Source organism: Rhinopithecus bieti, unplaced genomic scaffold, assembly GCF_001698545.2.
Source record: "Rhinopithecus bieti isolate Rb0 unplaced genomic scaffold, ASM169854v2 scaffold_12088, whole genome shotgun sequence".
Taxonomy (NCBI): Eukaryota; Metazoa; Chordata; class Mammalia; order Primates; family Cercopithecidae; genus Rhinopithecus; species Rhinopithecus bieti.
In genome coordinates this window covers 4,526,944-4,547,635 of record NW_016807975.1, presented here as the reverse complement: position 1 = coordinate 4,547,635, position 20,692 = coordinate 4,526,944, and the positions used below count along the sequence as shown (strand labels likewise).

General features: G+C 40.0%; 2 protein-coding genes across 15 annotated transcripts in view; one reads left to right on the top strand and one right to left on the bottom strand.

Annotated features, from left to right (window-relative positions):
• INVS (inversin) overlaps positions 1 to 6,510 on the top strand; it is a 235,046-nt gene extending 228,536 nt beyond the window's left edge. For 4 of the 12 annotated variants that reach the window (XM_017884326.1, XM_017884319.1, XM_017884325.1 and 1 more), the window contains 3 exons: positions 1,460 to 1,689; positions 2,474 to 2,548; positions 4,937 to 6,510. In XM_017884326.1, coding sequence (XP_017739815.1) covers positions 1,460 to 1,689; positions 2,474 to 2,548; positions 4,937 to 5,043 — 412 coding nt within the window. In that variant the 3' untranslated portion in view covers positions 5,044 to 6,510. Of the gene's footprint in view, positions 1 to 1,459; positions 1,690 to 2,473; positions 3,332 to 4,673 lie in introns of those variants that run through there. The other 8 variants (XR_001887727.1, XM_017884321.1, XM_017884324.1 and 5 more) reach the window with 8 other exon arrangements.
• TEX10 (testis expressed 10) overlaps positions 6,419 to 20,692 on the bottom strand; it is a 60,345-nt gene continuing 46,071 nt past the window's right edge. For all 3 annotated transcript variants that reach the window (XM_017884328.1, XM_017884329.1, XM_017884330.1), the window contains exons 12-15: positions 14,626 to 14,706; positions 12,827 to 13,008; positions 7,950 to 8,160; positions 6,419 to 6,639 (exon numbers count right to left, since the gene is read on the bottom strand). In XM_017884328.1, the coding sequence (XP_017739817.1) occupies positions 6,526 to 6,639; positions 7,950 to 8,160; positions 12,827 to 13,008; positions 14,626 to 14,706 (588 nt within the window). In that variant the 3' untranslated portion in view covers positions 6,419 to 6,525. The remainder of the gene's footprint in view (positions 6,640 to 7,949; positions 8,161 to 12,826; positions 13,009 to 14,625; positions 14,707 to 20,692) is intronic.

Sequence of the window (20,692 nt, the reverse complement as noted above, 5' to 3'; positions counted from 1 at the left end):
TGTAAATACAGGAGCCTGAAGTGCTGTCCTGAAAATGTGTCTGATAGCAAACCTAAGCAGTGAGGGCTGGGGCAGGGGTCAGGGCTGGACACGTAAGTGCTCAGTGCAGGCTGTGGTTATAGGGGACAGGTGCAGGATAGAGAAAAGGAGCTGGAAAACAGGCAGGGAAGGAGGGGGCAAAATGAACCTTGGGTCCTGAGAAAATGAAACTTGATCTTAAAATTGTCAGTTTAATAACCAAGTAAGATGACATTTTAAAGAACTGAAACAGGATCCTGGACAAGCTGAACAGGAAAGGTGCTGCTGGGCCCACTGAGGGCTGACACCATTAACAGCTTCAGCCACTACCCAGGCTTCCCCACAAGTTCTGTGCCCACAAGAGCAGAAGGTATAGAAGACAGCATTTCAAACAGGAGAAACTGAATTACAGAGTGGTAGTGCCATACTTTTGTCTAGACTTGGCTTTTTGGAAATGTGGTAGGTATTCTAGTAGAGGGATGCCATGGTGTTACTCTCCAGGAAAGAAGGAAGAGTCATGTAGGCTGACTGAAATCAGCCTTTGGGGAAGGAGGGAGGGGCTGCACCACGCACTGCAAGGAGCTTTTAGCAGACTTAGGAAAAAGATTACTTCCCATTTGGTGCAGCCCAAATGGAATCTCTGTAAAATCAGACATGAAGCCTGTTGCTCTCTGCAGCTACCTATAGGCTCACTGGGAATAAAGACAGATACAGATAATAAACATTGCTGCAGCTTTCCTTTGGAGGCCTCAAAATAGTTGTGCTCAGTAAGTTTGGGAGTGCATGTAGGATAGAAAGCATCAAATAAACCCTAGATGTCAATATAGCCATCATCCCCCATCCCTCACCCACTCCAAACCCACCTCCAACAGACTTATAGACTTATCTTAGTAAGATGCAGCTCATACCTTTACCACTCTAAAGCCCCCTTTCCTCACCAAATACACAGTGCTTCCAACACATTGTGTTACTGACTTTCTGGTACAAATGCCCGTATCTCTGCTGATGCCAGTTCTGCTGCATAGAATGCCCTTCTCTGTCTGGTAAGCTCCTATTCATCTTTTAAAATCCAGCACAAACATTAGCCTTGTGAAACCTTACCAATCCATCAGTCAGTCCTGCATCTGTTTGCACAACCAGCTCCTTGCTCTTGCATGGTACTCTCATGCCACACGTCCCTCTTTACACAGCAGCCTGTCCCACTAGTCTGTGAGCTCCTTAAAGGCAAGGAATCATGATTGAATCCTAGTTCAGGAGGTGTCTGATGATGGAAAAAGAATTCCACATTCAACATGCTGCCGCCGAAATTAGGAATGGGAGCTTGAATGAACCTACCAGGAATTCAGCAAATACTACTACTATAGTTTCTAGGAACCTTAAGGAAATTTAGTTTTCTCAGTACTGTGATCTTAAAGCCTCTCCTCTCGTCTGACCCCACCAGCTACCAGCTCAGGAAGCACCTGTCCCACCTTCGACATACGAAGCAGCTTGGAGCTGGAGATGTGGATAGATGGAGGCAAGAGTGTACAGCATTACTCCTCCAGATTTGGAGGAAGGAACTGGAACTAAAACTCCCCCAAACTACTGCAGTAAGCAAGACCCCCAAGAGTCCATCCAAGGGCACCTCAGGCACAAAGTCCACTAAGCACTCAGTGCTTAAGCAAATCTATGGTAACTGTCCTTCTGCCTACTTTGTAGTTCACAACTACCCCCAGAGTGCCACATCAGAATCTGAAATGGGATTTAATTACATTGGGTAAACTTCCATTCAGATAAATTAGGTTGGTGCAAAATTAACTATGTAATTCAAAATGGTCAAAACTGCAATTAATTTTGCACCAATCTAATATTTTTCAAGCACCAAGAGAACAGCACCATTTCGTGCCTGCCTCCCAGTGATACTGGGTCAGAACTGTTTGGTTTTGTGAGGCGTTCTAGCATCTCAGCCCAGAGCGCCCTCAAGCTTTACTGTTTAAACCTCTCCAAACCCCTGCCTCGGTCTCCCCCTTGCATTACCCATTTGGAGCATTCAAGACTTAGCTAGACCCTGACTTTTCCTATGCTAAGATGTTATAGGGTTGCCCACTATGAGAATGCTCAACACCCATGCACTACAGTAAATATTTGTTCAGCAGATTAACTTCTACAAATCGAAACATTTTCAGCTCTGCAAAAAGCCCATCCAAGTAGACCCAGTAGAGTTCAAGAAGCCTTGCTGGCTCAAGAGAAAAAAAGCAAAGGCACCTTTAGAAAGATCTCCTACAGCATGAACTTTAGCATTCATTTGGCAAAATCTCAGAACTTTGCCCTGGGCCTACATGGTTCCACACCGTACCTAACTTATTTTGACACATGCCTGCAAGCTCAAGCCTTTACCACAATAAGGAATTCAGAAGTTGATCAGGCCAAAGGTATCCCTGGCCAAAGAAAAGTAACAGTTATTGGTTCATTTCAGGTTGTTCTCAAGAAGGGAAAATACATCATCCTACAAGATCTGTAAAAGCCTCTTCTGTGCTGCGTCTCAACTCAGGTAAGGCAGCCACTGCAAAGCAGATGGTTGGGGAGAACATGGGGAAGCGTTTTCCTTCATTTCATCCCCAAAGACAGAAGACATCAGAACAAAGATGGCCAGGGTTTTCCAATGGTCATTTGATTTCATGGGATTATTACTGTAGCCAACATCTGTCTCCCTAAGAGGCAAATTATTTTCACAACTAAAAGCTATTATTAACATTAACTCCAATAGAAACAATAAATGGTAGCTATTATTGATCACTTTTATACAGTTTTTCACATAAAGGAGAAAATAAATGAAAATACTGTCATTTTTCAAAGGAATACCTTGGGAATCCTTTATAATCCTTATGATCCCGTTTCCTTCTCCAAGATGGGAAGAACACCATGAAGAGGACACTGAGAGCATGTACAGCCCAGGCTCAGCTGTGCGTGATTTCCCTCATACTAGAGAAGCTCAGGGAACTTTCTTTTCAGCCGCAAGACAAGAGTTTTACTTAGCGCCCCCTCTTTCACGCCAGCATTAAATATGGGTGATAAGTTCATTGCTGTCAGCAGCTAATGCCAGGTCCAGTGTTTCTCATAGGTGGCTATGGCAACACGCTCCCCGCTGCCTCCCCGATCCACACAGTCATCCTGGAGGAACAGAGTGCAGCTGGGAAGGTGAACAATGACTGTCAGCATGAACTTTAACATTCATTTAGTTTTTGATGGGGGGCAAAAACCTGGAGGTGGGGGACAGAGTAATTACTGCCAAATCTTTAATAAGAGTTGGACAACTCAGGTAATACAGACAGACTGATCAGGGAGTGGTGGGTGGGGTAGTTAGAAACTTTGAAAGCAATCAAGGCCTACAGTCTATTTAAAAACAACCAAAAAACACCCTTTCGTTATACCTGAGCAAATTGAAGAATCATTTCAAAAACAGAACTGTCAGATATCACTACCAGAGAAGTGGCATTTAGACAATCAAATACTAGCATAAATTAGGTAACGATCATTTTTCACTGTCTCAAGAGAAAAACAAGTCCAAGACTACCAGACATCTTTTAAAATGGTGTTTAGTAGCATATAAGTTTTTTAGTTAAGGGACTCAGAAGGGACAGAGTAAATCAATTCAAATCAAAACTTAATGGTTTCTTAGGACTTCATATGAACAAGCAACTTATTTATCCTACACATATTTTTGACTGGTTTAAAATCAGACAAGGATAAAATGATCTTTTCCTAACCCCAAATTTGGGAGAACACATAGTTTTGTCAGGTTCAAGCCCACCCACATTAAGCATTAACCAGTTAATATTATTGCTCTCACCCTCCAACTTGGAGAGAGACCCCCAAGAGGTTTTAATAGTGCCTTTACCACTTAGGAAGAAACAGAAAGGTGGATATAGCAAAATGCCAGCCTCCTTGGGGCAGCAAAACAATCCCTGCTCACTTCAGTCTTCTACACCCAGCCTTGGAAACCACCCACCAAGAATCTCAGCAGAGCCTTTTATTGATACACACACACACACCTGGGCCTATCTCTTTAACAATAAAAGAAAACAACTCCCTTTAAAATTCCATTCCAGTGAATGGAATAACTGTGATTATTAGTATTGGTACCCCCTGTATAAATCCAGTTTATTCTTGCTCACCTGCAGAGTGGTACACAGATGACAACTCCATTCAAGATACAGTGAAGACAGCCAAAAACAATAGTTCACATTAAAATAATTTTGTGGAAGTTATAAAACCAAGAGAAAAATTGAGACACGTTTGCTACTTTTAAAACTACTAAACTTTTAATGTATTTGCTTATATGCTCCATAAAAAGTTAGAAGCAAAATATAGCAGTATCTTCAGCAAGGTCTCTCAACCATATGGGGCCTCAGTATCATTTGTCAAAGTATAGCACTAACATTTTCTGACTGTGGCATCCTATACATTTGTTAATTCAAAGTCATAAAAAGGCCTCAAAAATCCATTTTAAGTTTGATATTCCCATCAGCTTATCATTCATGAGGATCTGAATATTTCCTAACCTATTTCCTAGAACAGACTATTCAAAGTATAATAGGAGAGTTAAAAGAGGTTACGTGTTTATGTAATGTTTGTTATGTGAGAGACACAGAGAGAGAATATATTTGTTATTTCAGGCAGACTGAAGACCGAGGTTCCGCTACCAGCTCCCCAAGTGCCTGCTCTCTCTTAGTCAAGACTCCCTTGAAGAGATGTCCATTTCTTGAGACTGCAGAAAATATAAAGCTATTATATTAATTCATCCTGCCTCTACAGTAAACTGGCCCATCATCCCAGGGATAGCCTAAACCTAAATCCTTCTTCCTCAACATCAATGTACTGTTCCCTTCAGCCTTAAAACTAATAACCTGAATATCTATCTGGTATTTGTTTTTAACAGTGAGCAACCTACAGTGCATACATCTCCTTGATAACAGTGGAAGATCAAAGAACTTTTCTTATAACCTGCAATCAGCTACTCAGCCAAAAAACAAAACAAAACCTTGACTGCCTATGGAGGAAGACTGGGTTCGGGGGAACTGGCATAGCTAGTGCAGAGTTTAAATTTTCTGCTGATAATCTTTTACACCTTGGGAAAACTTTAATATCTGTACCTGAAGGCTTATTCACCTAAAAATGTGTTAACTCAAAGAAAACGTCAGAATGTTTCCTTTCTGCTCTTACACAGCATTGTTTTGTCAATCAACGTAGCCTGCACTGAAAGGACCTGCATAGACTATGTCTGTGCAAAGTGCCCGGGTGCCTGCTTTCACCGCAGTCTGTATGGTTGGAAATGAGAATTCATAATTAACAGTAAAATCTAAGGAAAACTAAGGCTGCTGGGTTGGGATTTCTGCCAGCTAGTTGGTACTGGCTTCCTGACTCAAGAGATGAACCTAAATGAGATAGGAAGCCTGTCCCATAGCAGCCTTCCTCTCACTACTTTCCTGGAATCTAATGCAACAAACTTATCACACACACCACATTCACATCCCACTGTGACTTCAAAATTAATCAGGTTTAAATTTTAGATCAGAATCATGACCCACTGTTTGCATTTAGAAATTGTACAAAAGACCATAGATACATTCTGGTGATTCCTTACATTTTACAGTTCCTACGTTAGCCTCTCAAGGCCACAAGTTGCTGCCACGTCGTCTCTGAATGGCTTTCTCAGTGCTGAATACCAACAGCCGTATTACAGTATCAAGGATTCTGTCAGGTAGGGTTTACAGACCAGACTGTTCATGCAGCAAGGTGCCAACTCAGGCTTCAATGTTCTACTTGTATTTTCTGACCAACTTGCAGAAGTGAGCAATCTTCTTAAAATGCCATACCTGTTGGCAGGGAAGAATGAAACGGCACACATCCTAGCATTCTAAGAACACCTGGTTTAAATAAAAATCCAGTGATCATGGACTCTTTCACATTGTTTAAGGGGAAAGCTGCTGTGGGAATATAGACAGTAGGCATAAACAGTGATATATTTTACTCACAAGTATTTTGGGGGTTGCTTTCATTTTCTTCACATCAGTGCCACTTCTGTGCTAAAGTTAAGAGACAGGCAATGAAGTGTTCGCTTAAGTTAACTACCTTGGTTTTTAGTTTGCTAATTACTATAATTCATCGTTTTTGTGATCACGAAAACACAAAGAATGAGGTCTGCCTGGATGGGATTACAAAGATTTAGCCAATTTCTTGGTACATAACAGAAGGTACCATAGGATCACTCTCTATTTTGTAAATATTTATCTCCTATGAAATGCACAGTGCACAATGCCTGTGACCATGTATCGTGTGCTAGTCCAGGAAGCCAGCCTACACATCAATAGGAACTCCCAAATATTATTTTCCTACGTCACTGCAAAGAAGGTTCGTAAACTTCTTTAAAAGTTCAGCTTTAATGACAAAAGATCTATTACATCAGTCTTTCTTCAAAATAAGATAGACGTGAATAAACAACTTCAAACAGGAGGTACCACGGCCTCTTCAATACACTGTAGCCAGTGCGCTGGGCCCTTGGGGATGCCCAGTGATATACACGTTGAAGCAGTAATGTAAGTCTGTGAGCCACTGGTCCTGAACACTTCCACTCTTCAATGTCTGGAGAGAAAAACAAGAGTAATTTGAGAATTGTACCCAAATCTCTATGCTACCTGACAGTATTTTTCACACCCAAACACAATTTCCCAGAGCTGTGGCAACTGTATCCCCGTCTATAAATTACCATAGAAGTCTTCCAGGAAACAGGGAACTATTAATCGGGCATTACAACAGGCAGTGGAAATTCCTAGTTATATTCTCAAATGCCAACGGTTTCTTGTTGTGTTCCCTCCTGCACATGCTAGAGACTAATGAAATTTCACCACCACCCATCCCTTCACCCTTGCCTCCCCCTCTTGCCATTCTAGTGTCTCATGATCTTTACTCCAATGCCAACTGAGAATAACTCTACAGGGCCAACCAACAATTTCTGTCAATCTCTTCTTTACAGAAATGGGCTGATTCTCCAGTCTGGGAATAATCCAAGCTCTTGATTTTCTTCCCTTCACTATTTCTGAATTATTCCACTGCCACTTCCATTACCCCTACAAAAGCTACTGAGAAAATTCTAATGAGGACCTGTGTTATATGCATGTAAAAGCACTATTACTTCAAAGTATTACTACAAATCTCAAGGGACAACCTGCAAATCAAACTATACAAAACACCTTTTTAACCCCCCCAAACTAAAATCACCAAAGGAATCCTAAACAACAGAGCTGTCCCCGCCAAACAGACACAGCTGAAGGCAGACAGCCAACCATTAGACAAAGCTGAAGTCTGCAACTACTTCTGATTTTCTTACCTTCCAGTGAACTAAGTGACTAGAAATTGGCCTGAAGTTTATTCCTGCTAATTTCCTTAATGACAACATTTACTGAGCACTTTACAAATGTCAGGTATACTAAAAAATTTACTTTGGTTATCTCCTTTAATGATCACCAAAACACAATAAAGTTGGCATTATTCCCATTTTTATAGATAGGAAAACAAGCTTGGATAGGTAAGAAAGAAAGAAAAAACTTGCCCAGCTGTCACAGTTCATTAATAGAGTCTGTATTACAGTTTAGGTAGGAATGACTCTGATGCCCTTACCTTTTCAAACTAAACTAAGCTTTGTCACCTTCATTTAGTTTGATTATTTTAAGACTTTTATTACCAGTTCTGGAATAACAGACACACACCCCCGTTAAGTCACAGTCAGGTGCTGGACAGCACAGGAGACCCTGAGAAATTACCACATTGGGGTTAATTCCTGGACCCATTGTATGGGATCTCTTTCTCCCTCAAAACACAATTCCCTCCCATGCCCCTGTCATAAATTCATTCTTATGCTAACATTACAAAACCTCCGGTACCATGCTTCTTACCGTGATATTCTTGATGATCTGCTGCACCAAGATCGCATTGGTCAACATATGAGTCCTGAGGGGTGCGTGCTGAAGCAGCAGTCGAAGCAGCTGGCCCACAACAGGCAGCTCCTCAGGCCCAACTCTGTTCACCCGCAGGCTCTGCAGCATCAACCTGAGGACTCGAGGCAAGAGAGCCAGGATGGAGACACAGACCCCCCACAGCTTGTCCCTAAAATAACAGACAGAAATGAGTCAGTGAGCAAATGCACACAAGAAAAGCCCCCACTTTCCATATTCCCCCAAACTGAAATGTCCTTTTAAGAAACATGTTTTCCAATAACATTTAAGCTGAGAGCCAAATCAAGAATGCAATCTCAATTACAATAGCCCCCCGCAACACACACACGAAATACCTAGGAATACATCTAACCAAGGAGGTGAAAGATCTCTACAAGAAAGACTACAGAACACTGCTGAGAGAAATCACAGATGACACAGATAAATGGAAAAACATTCCATGCTCATGAATTGAAATAAACAGTATTGTTAAAATGGCCACACTGCTCAAAGCAATCTACAGATTCAACTGTATTCCTATCAAACTACCAACATCATTCTTCACACAATTAGAAAAAAAATTCTAAAATTCATATGGAACCAAAACAAGAGTCAGAATGGCCAAAGCAATCCTAAGCAAAAACAACCTGACTTCACACTATACTACAAGGCTACAGTAACCAAAATGGCATGGTAATGGTAGAAAACAACAGACACATAGACCAGTGGAACAGAAAAGAGAACCCAGAAATAAAGCCACATACCTACAACTATCTCATCTTCAACTCAGGTGACAAAAACAGGCAAAAGGGCAAGGATTCTCCATTCAGTAAATGGTGCTGGGACAACTGGCTATCCTTTTGTAGAAGAATAAAAATGGATCCCTATCTTTCATCATATACAAAAAATTAACTCGGCCAGGCATGGTGGCTCACACCTGTAATCCCAGCACTTTGGGAGGCTGAGGCAGGTGGATCACGAGGTCAAGAGATAAGAGACCATCCTGGCCAACATGGAGAAACCCTGTCTCTACTACAGATACAAAATTAGCTGGGCATGGTGGCATGCGCCTATAGTCCCAGCTACTTGGGAGGCTGAGGCAGGAGAATTCTTGAACCCGGGAGGCGGAGGTTGCAGTGAGCCAAGATCACACCACTGCACTTCAGCCTAGCAAAAGAGCAAGACTCTGTCTCAAAAAAAAAAATTAACTCAAGATAGATTAAGAATTCATTACTAAGTCCTCAAAAGCAATTGCAAAAAAAAAAGGCAGGTGGGACCTAATTAAACTCAAGAACAAGAGAAAACTATCCGCATTTCAGTAAACATGGTGTTTTTCACTAACATTTAGGCTAAGAGCCAAATCAAGAACAATGAACATCATTCTCTTGATATCTTTATAGAGCAAAATGTTTATGGTAGAGACAGGTGACCCTGCAGCTAGCCTAACCACATTCTACAAGTATTAATTAGATGGTGCAATCTTCATATGGACCTAGAGTCCACTGACTATGAAAGGCTCTGACCTTGTTGCAGCTTCTTTACCAGGAGCATGTATAATCCTCCTAGTTCCCAAATCTTTCTAAGAGAACCTCACTACCTCCAGGTCTAGAGGGAGCAGCCCTTTCATATAACCAATTTCCCTGACTCCACATATGGTAATTCCATCTATGGTGAATAGTGAATCCATTCTAGGCCAAATAGATACTCTTATGCAGAGCCCAGCTGGGACAGTCATGTGCAAGGAGAAAAGAGAAAGCCGGACTGCAGACGTAGCTAACACAAAGGCACAGAGATAGAGACTACACAAACTAGAAGAAAAATAGAGTAAGCTGCTTTGTCCGTTGCTAAATTTCTAATTCCTAGCCCTTGAGTTTTACAAGTTACTCCTGTAATAATCAAATATTTTTATTTTCTACTTTTCTTAATTTGAGTGGATTTCAAATAACCACAGATCTTTTAAAAAAAGACAGCCAAGCTCAAGGCCAGATGGGTGAAACCTCTAGGTAGGTGACAGAAACTATAACAAAATTCATATAAAGATACCCAGTCATACAAAACTGTATGTGGGATTTTAGGGCTAGGATTTTCAACAGTCAACAGTACTGGAAGCTGAGGCTTCAGAACCCAGGTATGGAAGGCAGGGAGTTTGAACTATGCTCCTTGCATAGAATGGGAAGCCAGGAAAATGCAAATGTCAAACTATCCTACAGGGAAGTCTACAAACCTCCACAGAACTCCCACAAAAGACACCTTAGGGAACAGGTATGCAGCCCAAAATATACAAGTCCGTTCAACTTGCTCCCTAAAATAAGGGAGAATGCCCACACCGGAGGAAAAAGGTGTTAATGGAACTAACAAGAACTTTGAATAAACACCAGTAAACCAAGAACAAGCAAGAATGACAAAATACCAAATGAAAATCCAAAACAGAAACAAATCCAAAAGAAAACAAAACAATAATTGATGAAATAAAATCTCAGTAGGAGGATTAAGTAAAAGAATTAGCAAATTAAAAGATTTTTAAGAGATAAAGAAGACAATAAAAAGCTCCCTATTAGTTTAAAAGGAGTTTTACAAGAAAATAGAAACAATGGGGGAAGATGGTTAGAAATTAATAACAACTTTCCAGACTTGAAGGAAAAAAACTGAATCTTTGTATTATGGAAGCACACTATGTCTCAGGCAGGATAAATAACAAACCTACACTAGGACACATCCTGATCTGCAACACACTGAAGATGAAGAGAAAACAGTAAAAATATAGATTACTACCTATAAGATTACTGCCTACAAACTAAGAGGGCTCAGACTAATAGCAGATTTTTCATTAGTAACACTGAGGCAAGGAGACAATAGAACAGTATCTTCAAGGCACAGTAGACACAGTACTAAACAACTCAACTTGGTCAAACCTAACTTTCTGGCCAGCATTTGTGAAATCAAAGGCTCCCCAGTAATTTGACCAGCACTCTCATCATTTTGTAATCTTATAAACACCTTCTCCAGTGAGGAAGAAATAGCCCAAATGGAAATTTTAGTACCTAAGACTTTGGCTGCCAACTGTGCCTAATATCCTAGTAATGTCAACCTTTCCAGTACCCAGTATAGAACACCTCTAAAACTGGGCATTTTAAACAGGCAAACAAGTATTATACACACTTAATTTTGTTCATTCCAGCCACATGAAGTCAAAGGAGGTTTCTCTGTAAGAGACTATAATAGATCTTTGAAACTTTGCATGAAGTTGTTTTAGGGGCTGTACTTCAAGTGACAGGAAATAACAAATAGCAATACACACATTTCATTAAGTGGGGATCTTATAAAATCTCTAGAACCCTGAGAAGTTCCTTGCTACTTATAAAGCCTTTTCTTGACCTGTCAGACCTAAAGTTTGATGATGTATAAGAAAACTATCATCAAATTTATGTTATGCATAAATTTTATAGTATATTTAAAGTGAAATACACCATTTTTTCTATACACATACTCTTACTGGAAAAAATTTGAATGCTGACAATAAAATGGCTAAGTTATAGTACGTGCATGTAACAGAATGCTACACAGCAGACTGAGCAAACTGGCCACAGGCCAAATCCAGCCCACGACAAGTATTTGTAAATAGTTCTACTGGAACACAATCATACTCATTTATTTACATATTATCGATTGATGCTTTCACACTACCATGGTAGTGTTGAGTAGCCGTGACAGAGACCTTAATGGTCTGCATAACCTAAAATATTTACTAACTGACCCTTTATAGAAAGAAGTTTGCTGAACCCTGGTATGGAGAAATAAAAATGAATGAAATACAGCTAAATGAATCAACTTCAACCAATCTCAAAAGCAATGCTGAGAGAATCAAATCACAAAATATACAGGCAGTGTAATTCCCATTACAAAAAATCCACAAATAATGCAAAACAAATATGATACTGTTCAAAAATGCACATAAAACCATTTTTTTATAAAGGTAATGAAGTTGATCAACACCAAAGTGATCTGGGGCAGAGGGGTACATAAAAGACATTTAACTGTGCAGGGTACATTAACAGTATATGTGCTGATGATATTCTATATCTGAACCTGGGGTTGGTTAAATGGAGGCTCAGTTTTTAATTACCTTTTAAACTACATACATGTTTTTAATACATTCAGTATATGTATTTTCATGTCATGCAGAAGTTCAAAAAAGGCCAAAAAGGCACATATCAAAACATTAACAGCAGGTGACAGAATATTTGCCAACCTGTTAGCAGGTTTTAAAACCTTCTACAATGAACTTTTAATGGGCACACCAATAAGAATACAAGCATAAAATACTTTTTAAAATTAAAGTAAAATCTTCCCAACTATGCTAAAAGCTCTAGCCTGAGTATTATATACGAGCAAAAGTACTAACTAAAAACACTAGCACCTTAGAAACATTTCCTTAAATCCAAGGTTTTAAAATTCCCACTCTGGCTAGCTCTAATGAAGCTCAAAGCAAAACACAAAGGTTTGTGCTGGTAGCCCATCCTCCTAAGGGTAGAATTGGTTTTCTTGCTAGACTTACAGCAATGTTAATAAAAGAAACCTCACAAAACATTTTATACTGCCATCTAACTTTTCCAATTTGTAACTTAAAGGGGAAAAAACAAAAAACTAAAAATTTTCACTACAACACAAAGGGGATTCATGAAGGAACAAAGAAAAAGCTAGCCAGGCTGACACAAGCTCTCTGAAAGAGAATTTAAGGTATTTGTATAACCTAATTATCTTTAACTGTCTCTATTATTATTTGGTTGGGGGAGGGGGAACAACAGGAAAATTAAGGTTGAAGAATAAAAAATAATTACCTTTTTCTTAGATGTTCTGCTTCCCCTTTCTCTATAGTGAGCAGAAAATAAAGAAGACTGTAGCAACAAGAAGCCAGAAATGGCAGTAGAGTCTCACTAACTACACAAGTATGATCCAGGAGCTTACAGAAAACACCAAAAACACAGCCAGCCGTGCTGTCAGGAATTACGGTCAACCCAACCTAAGCAGAGAAAAACGAGATTAATTACCTCTTCAAAACAGCCCCCCTCCTGCAAATAAAACCAAAACCTGTTAATTCACGATTAACTGTACATCATTTCTACTGAAAACTAATATATACCTAACACATGCCACCTGCCACACCTTAAGGTCCTGTTTTTCTTTGAGAATTTAATCTCTAAATTAAATGACTTTGAAAACATGCAAACGCAAGAAGTGCTATTAACCCAATCCACTTTCTCCCCTTCATGACAAAGTCTTCTGAATTTTCTATAAAATGTCTACTGCTGGTTAGAAATAACTATTTAAAGGGATTATTTCATGCACTCAAAATCTGAGTACCAACAATCACACTTAAAAATTTTTTAATTATTCAGGCTGGAAAACTTGCATGTGGCACCACTCCTATGCCAGGTAATTAAATGTATAAATAGCTCATTTTAAAATTAGCCTTCCTCTGCACTTTGATTTAGTCATTCAGACATGAATAAACATACCTCTACTGGAGTCAGTAAAAGATATTACTATAGTTAACATTTGACTGCTTCACCGCCAAGAAACCCAGGAAAGGTCATTAGGGTTTGTTAATTCATCTAGAATGTACTGTATGCACTGTCACTAAGGTACAGTCTAACTTGTTACTGTATATATACATGGTTTCAACCTCCTGGAGACTACTGTTGGGTAATGATTTTAGAAAGTCTGCAAACTCTGATGTCTTAACCTCCTCCACAGGCTGTGTGAAAATAGTGGCCAAGACTGATTGGCATATCGATCTTTTACTAGAATAATGAATGTAGTCAAAGGAGAGTCTAATTCTCCGGAGTGGAGGTAGAGAAAAAAAAAAGTGGGCATTGTTGATGACACAGGGATAAGGACTGGAAGTCTGACAGCAGGGAGAAGGTACCAGGAATTCAAAGCAGTACTCTCTTCCAACTCAAGGGAAATAACATTTTAAAAGAGAAAAAGGAGTCTGGATGTGCCTGTATTTTATCCAAACAAGTGTGTTTCTCAAAGATATAATTTGGAGCCCTGCTTTTTACTATTATACATTACAATAAAAAGCCAAAGATAAAGAGTATAAACACTGGAGGAAGTTAAAAGCAACTAAAGAGGTATATCTAATGTGAATTTAATACCAATGGAAATGAGACATCCAATATCAAGTAACAGGCCAGTCTCCGGGTTGAGTCTACAGCTTCCAGGGACCACACCTTGTGCCAGGTTAGATAATGTGCCTACTTTGGACCTCAAACCTTCTAGGTGGAACCCAGACTCCAGTCTAGAAGCTGAATTCTCAATACACGGAGGGCAAGTACATGCGAATTACAGAAGTTGGAAAGGATTTGAAGTTTAATTTTCAGGTCCCTTACTTCACTGATTTAGAAAAGTGAGGTCCTAAGAAGAGACTTTTCCCAAGGTCACTCAGAATTAAATTAATAACAGCCAGGAAAAATACCAAGATTCCTCCGTTCTTGCCAATGCATCATGCTGCAAGAGGCTATGGTATCATTAAGCTTAGAATTCCAGACACACTATTTCTGGGGCTATGGTAAACTCTATTCTAACCAATGCATCTTGTGTTCGTTCTTAAGAGAAAAAGTTGAAGGATACTTACCAAATGCTTACTGATGGCACTTTGCAGGATGTCAAAGTTCTGACTTCGGGCAGGAATAACCAATAAACTGTGAAAAACTGCCTGTCAGAAAAGGAGAAAACCAGTAACCAAATCAGAACATTTTAGGTCAGAAACAAGTTCAACAGATTTTTTTTTTTTTTTCCCTCTGAGAGAGAGTTTCACTCTGTCACCCAGGCTGGAATGCAGTGATGCAATCTCAGCTCACTGCAACCCCCATGACCTGGCTCAAGCAATCCTCTGGCCTCAGCCTCCTGAGTAGCTGGGACTACAGGTGCACACCACCACGCCCGGCTAATTTTTGTATTCTTAGTAGAGATGGGGTTTCACCATTTTGCCCAGGCTCGCCTTAAACTCCTGGATTCAAGCAACCCACCTACCTCAAGACTCCCAAAGTGCTAGGATTACAGGTATGAGCCACTGTGCCCAGCAACAGATTCTTTTAATACTTACTTGCGGGCCAGGCGCGGTGGCTCAAGCCTGTAATCCCAGCACTTTGGGAGGCCGAGACGGGCGGATCACGAGGTCAGGAGATCGAGACCATCCTGGCTAACATGGTGAAACCCCGTCTCTACTAAAATACAAAAAAAAACTAGCCGGGCGCGGTGGCGGGAGCCTGTAGTCCCAGCTACTCGGGAGGCTGAGGCAGGAGAATGGCGGGAACCCGGGAGGCGGAGCTTGCAGTGAGCTGAGATCTGGCCACAGCACTCCAGCCCGGGCAACAGAGCGAGACTCCGTCTCAAAAAAAAAAAAAAAAAAAAAAATACTTACTTGCTCTACATATTTATAGGAAACACGTAACAAATTACTCTGAAGATGCAAATGTCAAAGATCAAACAAATAGACCTTAATATTTGGCCTAATTTTCCAAATAATTCATCTACTAATCATTTATTGAATACTGAGCTAGCCCCTATTAGGTGCCATGCACAGGAATAAAACAATGAGAAACCTTCTCTTCTTCTCTTCTTTCTCATACCCCTCAAGTGGCTTACAATCTACCAACATGGAGACTGTACAGTAAGTCTTCACTTAACAACTTTAGCAGGTTCTTGTAAGCTATGACTTTAGGCAAAACAATGTATAATGCAATCATTTTTCCCCCCAATTAACATTATTTAAAAAAAGTTTTTCAGCCAGCCTGGTGGCTCATGACTGTAATTCTAGCACTTTGGGAGGCCAAGGTAGGAGGACTGCTCGAGCCCAGGAGTTTGAAACCAGCCTGGGCAACATAGTGGTACCTCATCTAGAAGAAAAAAAAAAAAAGTTGGGCCAGATGTGGTAGCACGTGCTTGTGGTACCACTTACTCAGGAGGTTGAGACAGGAGGATCACCTGAGCCCAAGAGGTTGAGGCTGCAGTAAGCCATGATGGTGCCACTGCACTGTGGCCTGGATGACAGAGTAAGACACTCTCTCCAAAATAATATGTTAGTCAAGGACCTGCTGTATATGTCATTTCCGTTTCCTAAAGAACCTACTGAGGATATTAAGTGAAGGCATACTGTATTTTTATTGAGTGCTACAACAGAAAGATCTGAGTGATATGAACAAAGGGCTAACAAAAGCTTTTTTTGCCCACCTGATAGAGAAATGTATCACAGAAAAATATTTATGACCCAGAAAATACAAATATCCTGTTCAATTTATTCATAACACTGCCTCCTATTCTCTAAAGGTAAAAAAGAAATCTGCACAAAAGTAGAGTTAGAAGTAAAACCCCTAGTATTTTAATTTCCTAAGTTCTCAGATAAACAAGAGGAGTCAAGAACAGTACTAAGTCCTTCACAGATACCAGTCACAGCACAAACTCTCAGAATCTGATACAGTATACTATCAAAAATGAAATATGTAAAAACATCACATAAAAAAACAAGAATGGTGGAAGGAAGAATATCACTCTAGGAAGAGATAAGTCAATTTAGTTCAAGAGAGCTGTCAACTAGTCCTGAAAAATCAAGACTTTTTGTACTTTGTTATTTACAGATTTGACAGTGGGGGCAGGGATCAACAGATCTATATATTATTTCTCTGTAAAGTACCTTATAGATATTACCCAGAAAATTTACTTGGTAACTTTTTCTTTTATACCTATAAGTAACAATCAGAAAAAACTCATTTCCAAGGCCATCTTCCTACTTCAAAACAAACATGCTGAATATTTTTATTAATCAAAGGTAAACCACATTTGAAAAGTGCACATTCAATAATGACCACTTCATCACTTCCCCTCTGCCTCCCCTTGCTGCCCTAAACGATTCAGTTCTAAAGGCAACGGGTGGGGCCAAACTAGGTAAACTCTGGCACTGGATTTGGCGGGAGTGCTGAGATGGCCCAGAGTAGAGAGCCTGCAAGAACCAGAGTCCAAATGGAGTGAGATGAGCGGGGTGGGAGCAAAGGAAGACTAATTACAGAGAAGCTGATCAAGTAAATATATTAAGTATAACTGGAGCCAGGTTTCTATCAGAGAAAGCAGGTACAAAAAAGAAACAGGATATAACTAGAATAAACTCTGTGGTGCTGAATGATTACTTTATGTCCAGTAACAGGATACAGGAGAAGCAACACCCAACAGCAATAAGCACACCTAAATTCCACATGTTGCTTTCTAAATTCCATTCTCCACTGTTCTTTGCAGAAAACTAGTCTGCCATAACTACTCTAATATAATCTTCTCTTTCACTAATAGGAGACCACCTGAACTCTCCCCAAGTATCATACCAAGAAAGTTACATGTGCTACCATAACCATAAGAAGCTCAGCTTTCCCTGAGAACTTACAAGTCACCATACAGACCCTGATAGATAAAAGCAAGCTGAAAACCTAAAATAAATGTAAGATTTCAAGACCTATAAGTAAACACAGTACCAGGCACTATGGGTAATAAAATGAGGATGTCATTGGCATGACCCTAGCATTGTGACCAGAGTCAAACAAAGCCATGAGAGAAATAAGTTAAATAACTATAAAAGATATAGTCCCTAGAGATAGGAAGAACAAGAGAATTCAAAATAAAATGAATATATCAAGTTAATAAATTAATTGATACACCACCAACAACAAAAAAAGAATTAGGTTGTAACTTGAACTGAGAGGCTACCCTGTTGAGAACACTGTCAAAACTGGCTAACAAAAAATAAAACCAGCCAGGAAAGAATATTACTTCAGATTTTGCATGAAAAAATGAAACCAATATTACTTAGGATGGCATAATTTTGCATTCTCACTGGACAAGCACCTTCGAATGTTAAGAAATAGCAGCCAGGCACAGTGGCTCATGCCTGTAATCCCAGCACTTTGGGAGGCCAAAGCAGGTGGATCACCTGAGGTCAGAAGTTCAAGACCAGCCTGGCCAACATGGTGAAACCCCGTCTCTACTAAATATAAAAAATTAGCCGGACATGGTGGCAGGCGCCCGTAATTCCAGCTAGTCGGGAGGCTAAGGCAGGAGAATCGCTTGAACCTGGGAGGCAGAAGTTTCAGTGAGCCGAGATTGTGCCATTGCACATCACCCTGGGCAACAAGAGTGAAACTTGGTCTCAAAAGAAAAGAAATTTAAGAAATAAAGAATAGGTTCAAGCACGGTGGGTCACACCTGTAATCCCAGCACTCTGGGAGGCCAAGGCAGGCAGATCACTTGAGGTCAGGAGTTCAAGACCAGCCTGACCAACATGGTGAAACCTCGTCTCTACTAAAAATACAAAAATTAGCCAGGTGTGGGGGCGCATACCTGTAATCCCAGCTACTCAAGAGGCTGAGGCAAGAGAATGGCTTGAACCCAGGAGGCGGAGGTTGGCAGTGAGCTGAGACTGCACCACTGCACTCTGGCTTGGGCGACAGACAGAGTGAAACGATGTTTCCGAAAAAAAAGAGAGACAAATAGGTATGTAATGTAGTCTTCTTTTCTCTGCTGTGTCCCTGTATAGTTTTGGTATCATGTGATACTGGTATCACAGAATGAATTAAGGAGAATTCCCTCTTCCCTCCTTGATTTTTGGAAACAATTTCACGAGAATGGGTATTAGTTCTTTGTACATTTGGCAGAATTCAGCTGTGAATCCATCTGGTCCTGGGCTTTTCATTCTTTGGAGATCTTTTTTTTGAGATGGAGTCTCGCTCTGTCACCCAGGCTGGAGTGCAGTGGCACGATCTTGGTTCACTTCAACCTCTACCTCCTGGGTTCAAGCGATTCTCCTGCCTCAGCCTCTCAGGTAGCGGGGACTACAGATGCATGCCACTACACCTGACTAACTTTTGTATATTTAGTAGAGACAGGGTTTCACCATAGGTGAGGCTGGTCTTGAACTCCTGACCTCGTGATCCTCCCGCCTCAGCCTCCCAAAGTGCTGGGATTACAGGCATGAGCCACTGCGCCCGGCCTGGAGATTTTTTTATTACCAATTTAACCATACTACTCATTATTGGTCTGTTCAGATTTTCTGTTTCATCCTGGTTCAACCTTGGGGAGTTGTATGTTTCCAGGAATTTATCCATTTCCTCTAGATTTTTCAGTGTGTAGGTGTATAGTTGTAATAGTCTCTGTGATATCAGTTGTTATGTCTCCTTTTCATTTCTGTTTTTGTCTATTTGGATCTTCACTATTCTTGCTTAGTCTAGCTACTGGCTATCAATCTTATCTCTTTGAAGAACCAACTTTGCATTTTGTTGACCCTTTGTATTGTTTTTTGATCTCTATTTCATTTAGTTCTGCTCTAATCTTTGTTATTTCAAGTCTTCTGCTAATTTTGGGCTTGGTTTGTTCTTAGTTTTCTAGTTCCTTAAGGTACAGTGTTTAGGTTGTTGATTAGTAATCTTTCTACTTTTTTGATGTAGACATTTAATGATATAAATTTCCCTCTCAGCACTGCTTTTCCTGTATCTCACGGGTTTTAGTATGATTTGTTTCCATTTTCAATTGTTTCTAAAATGTTCTGAATTTCTATTTTAATTTCTTCAGTGACTCAATAATTGCTCAGGAGCATGTCATCGTTCAGGAGTATGTTGTTTAATTTTGCAATATATCAATGCAAAGTGATGTATTTGCATCATTTGTAAAGTTCCTCTTGGTACGGATTTCTTATTTTATTCCACTGTGGTCTGAGAAGATACCTGGTATGATTTTGATTTTTTAAAACTTGTTGGGACTTGTTGTGACCTACCATATGGTCTATCTGGGAGATAGATAGTTCCATGTGATGATGATAAGAATGCATATTCTGCAGTTTGTTGAGTAGAATGTTTTATAAATGTCTGTAAGGTCCACTTGGTCTAAAGTTCAACTTAAGTCTAATGTTTCTTTGTATTTTCTTTCTCAATGATCTAATGCTGAGAGTGGGGTGTTACAGCACCCCACTATTATTGTATTGCCATGTATTTCTTCCGTTAGGTCTAGTAATACTTACGGAATCTGGATGCTCTGGTGTTGGGTGCATATATATTTAGAATTGTTGTATCCTCTTGCTGAATTGGTCCCTTCATCATTACATAATGATTTTCTTTGTATTTTTTAAACCTGTTTTTGATTTGAAGTCTGTTTTACCTGTAAAAGTATAGCTACTCCTGCTCACTTTTGGTTTCTGTTTGTATGAGTATCTTTTACCACCTCTCTAATCCCAACTTTCAGCCAATAAAGTGCTATTTGGCTTTCAGAGTTGTTTTGCTTTTTCCTTTCAGCACTTTGATAATGCCATCCCATTCTCTTTTGGCCTGTAAGGTTTCTGCTAAAAAGTCTGCTGTTAGTCTGATGGGATTTTCTTTATAAATGACTAGACATGATTCTCTTGCTGATTTTAGAATGCTCTCTTTCATTTTGACTCTAGACAGTCTGATTATGTCATGATGAAGTCTTTTCTGCAATGTATTCTCCTGAGGACTGCTGGGCCTTCTGAATCTGGATGTCTAAATCTCCTGCTAGGCTTGGAAAGTTTTCACCAATTACCTGGTTGGCTAGGTTTTCTAAACTTTAAATCATTCTTCCCCTTGGGAATACCAATAATTCATAAGCTTAGTCACTTTACATAAGTCCCAAATGTCCTGGAGGCTTTATTCATT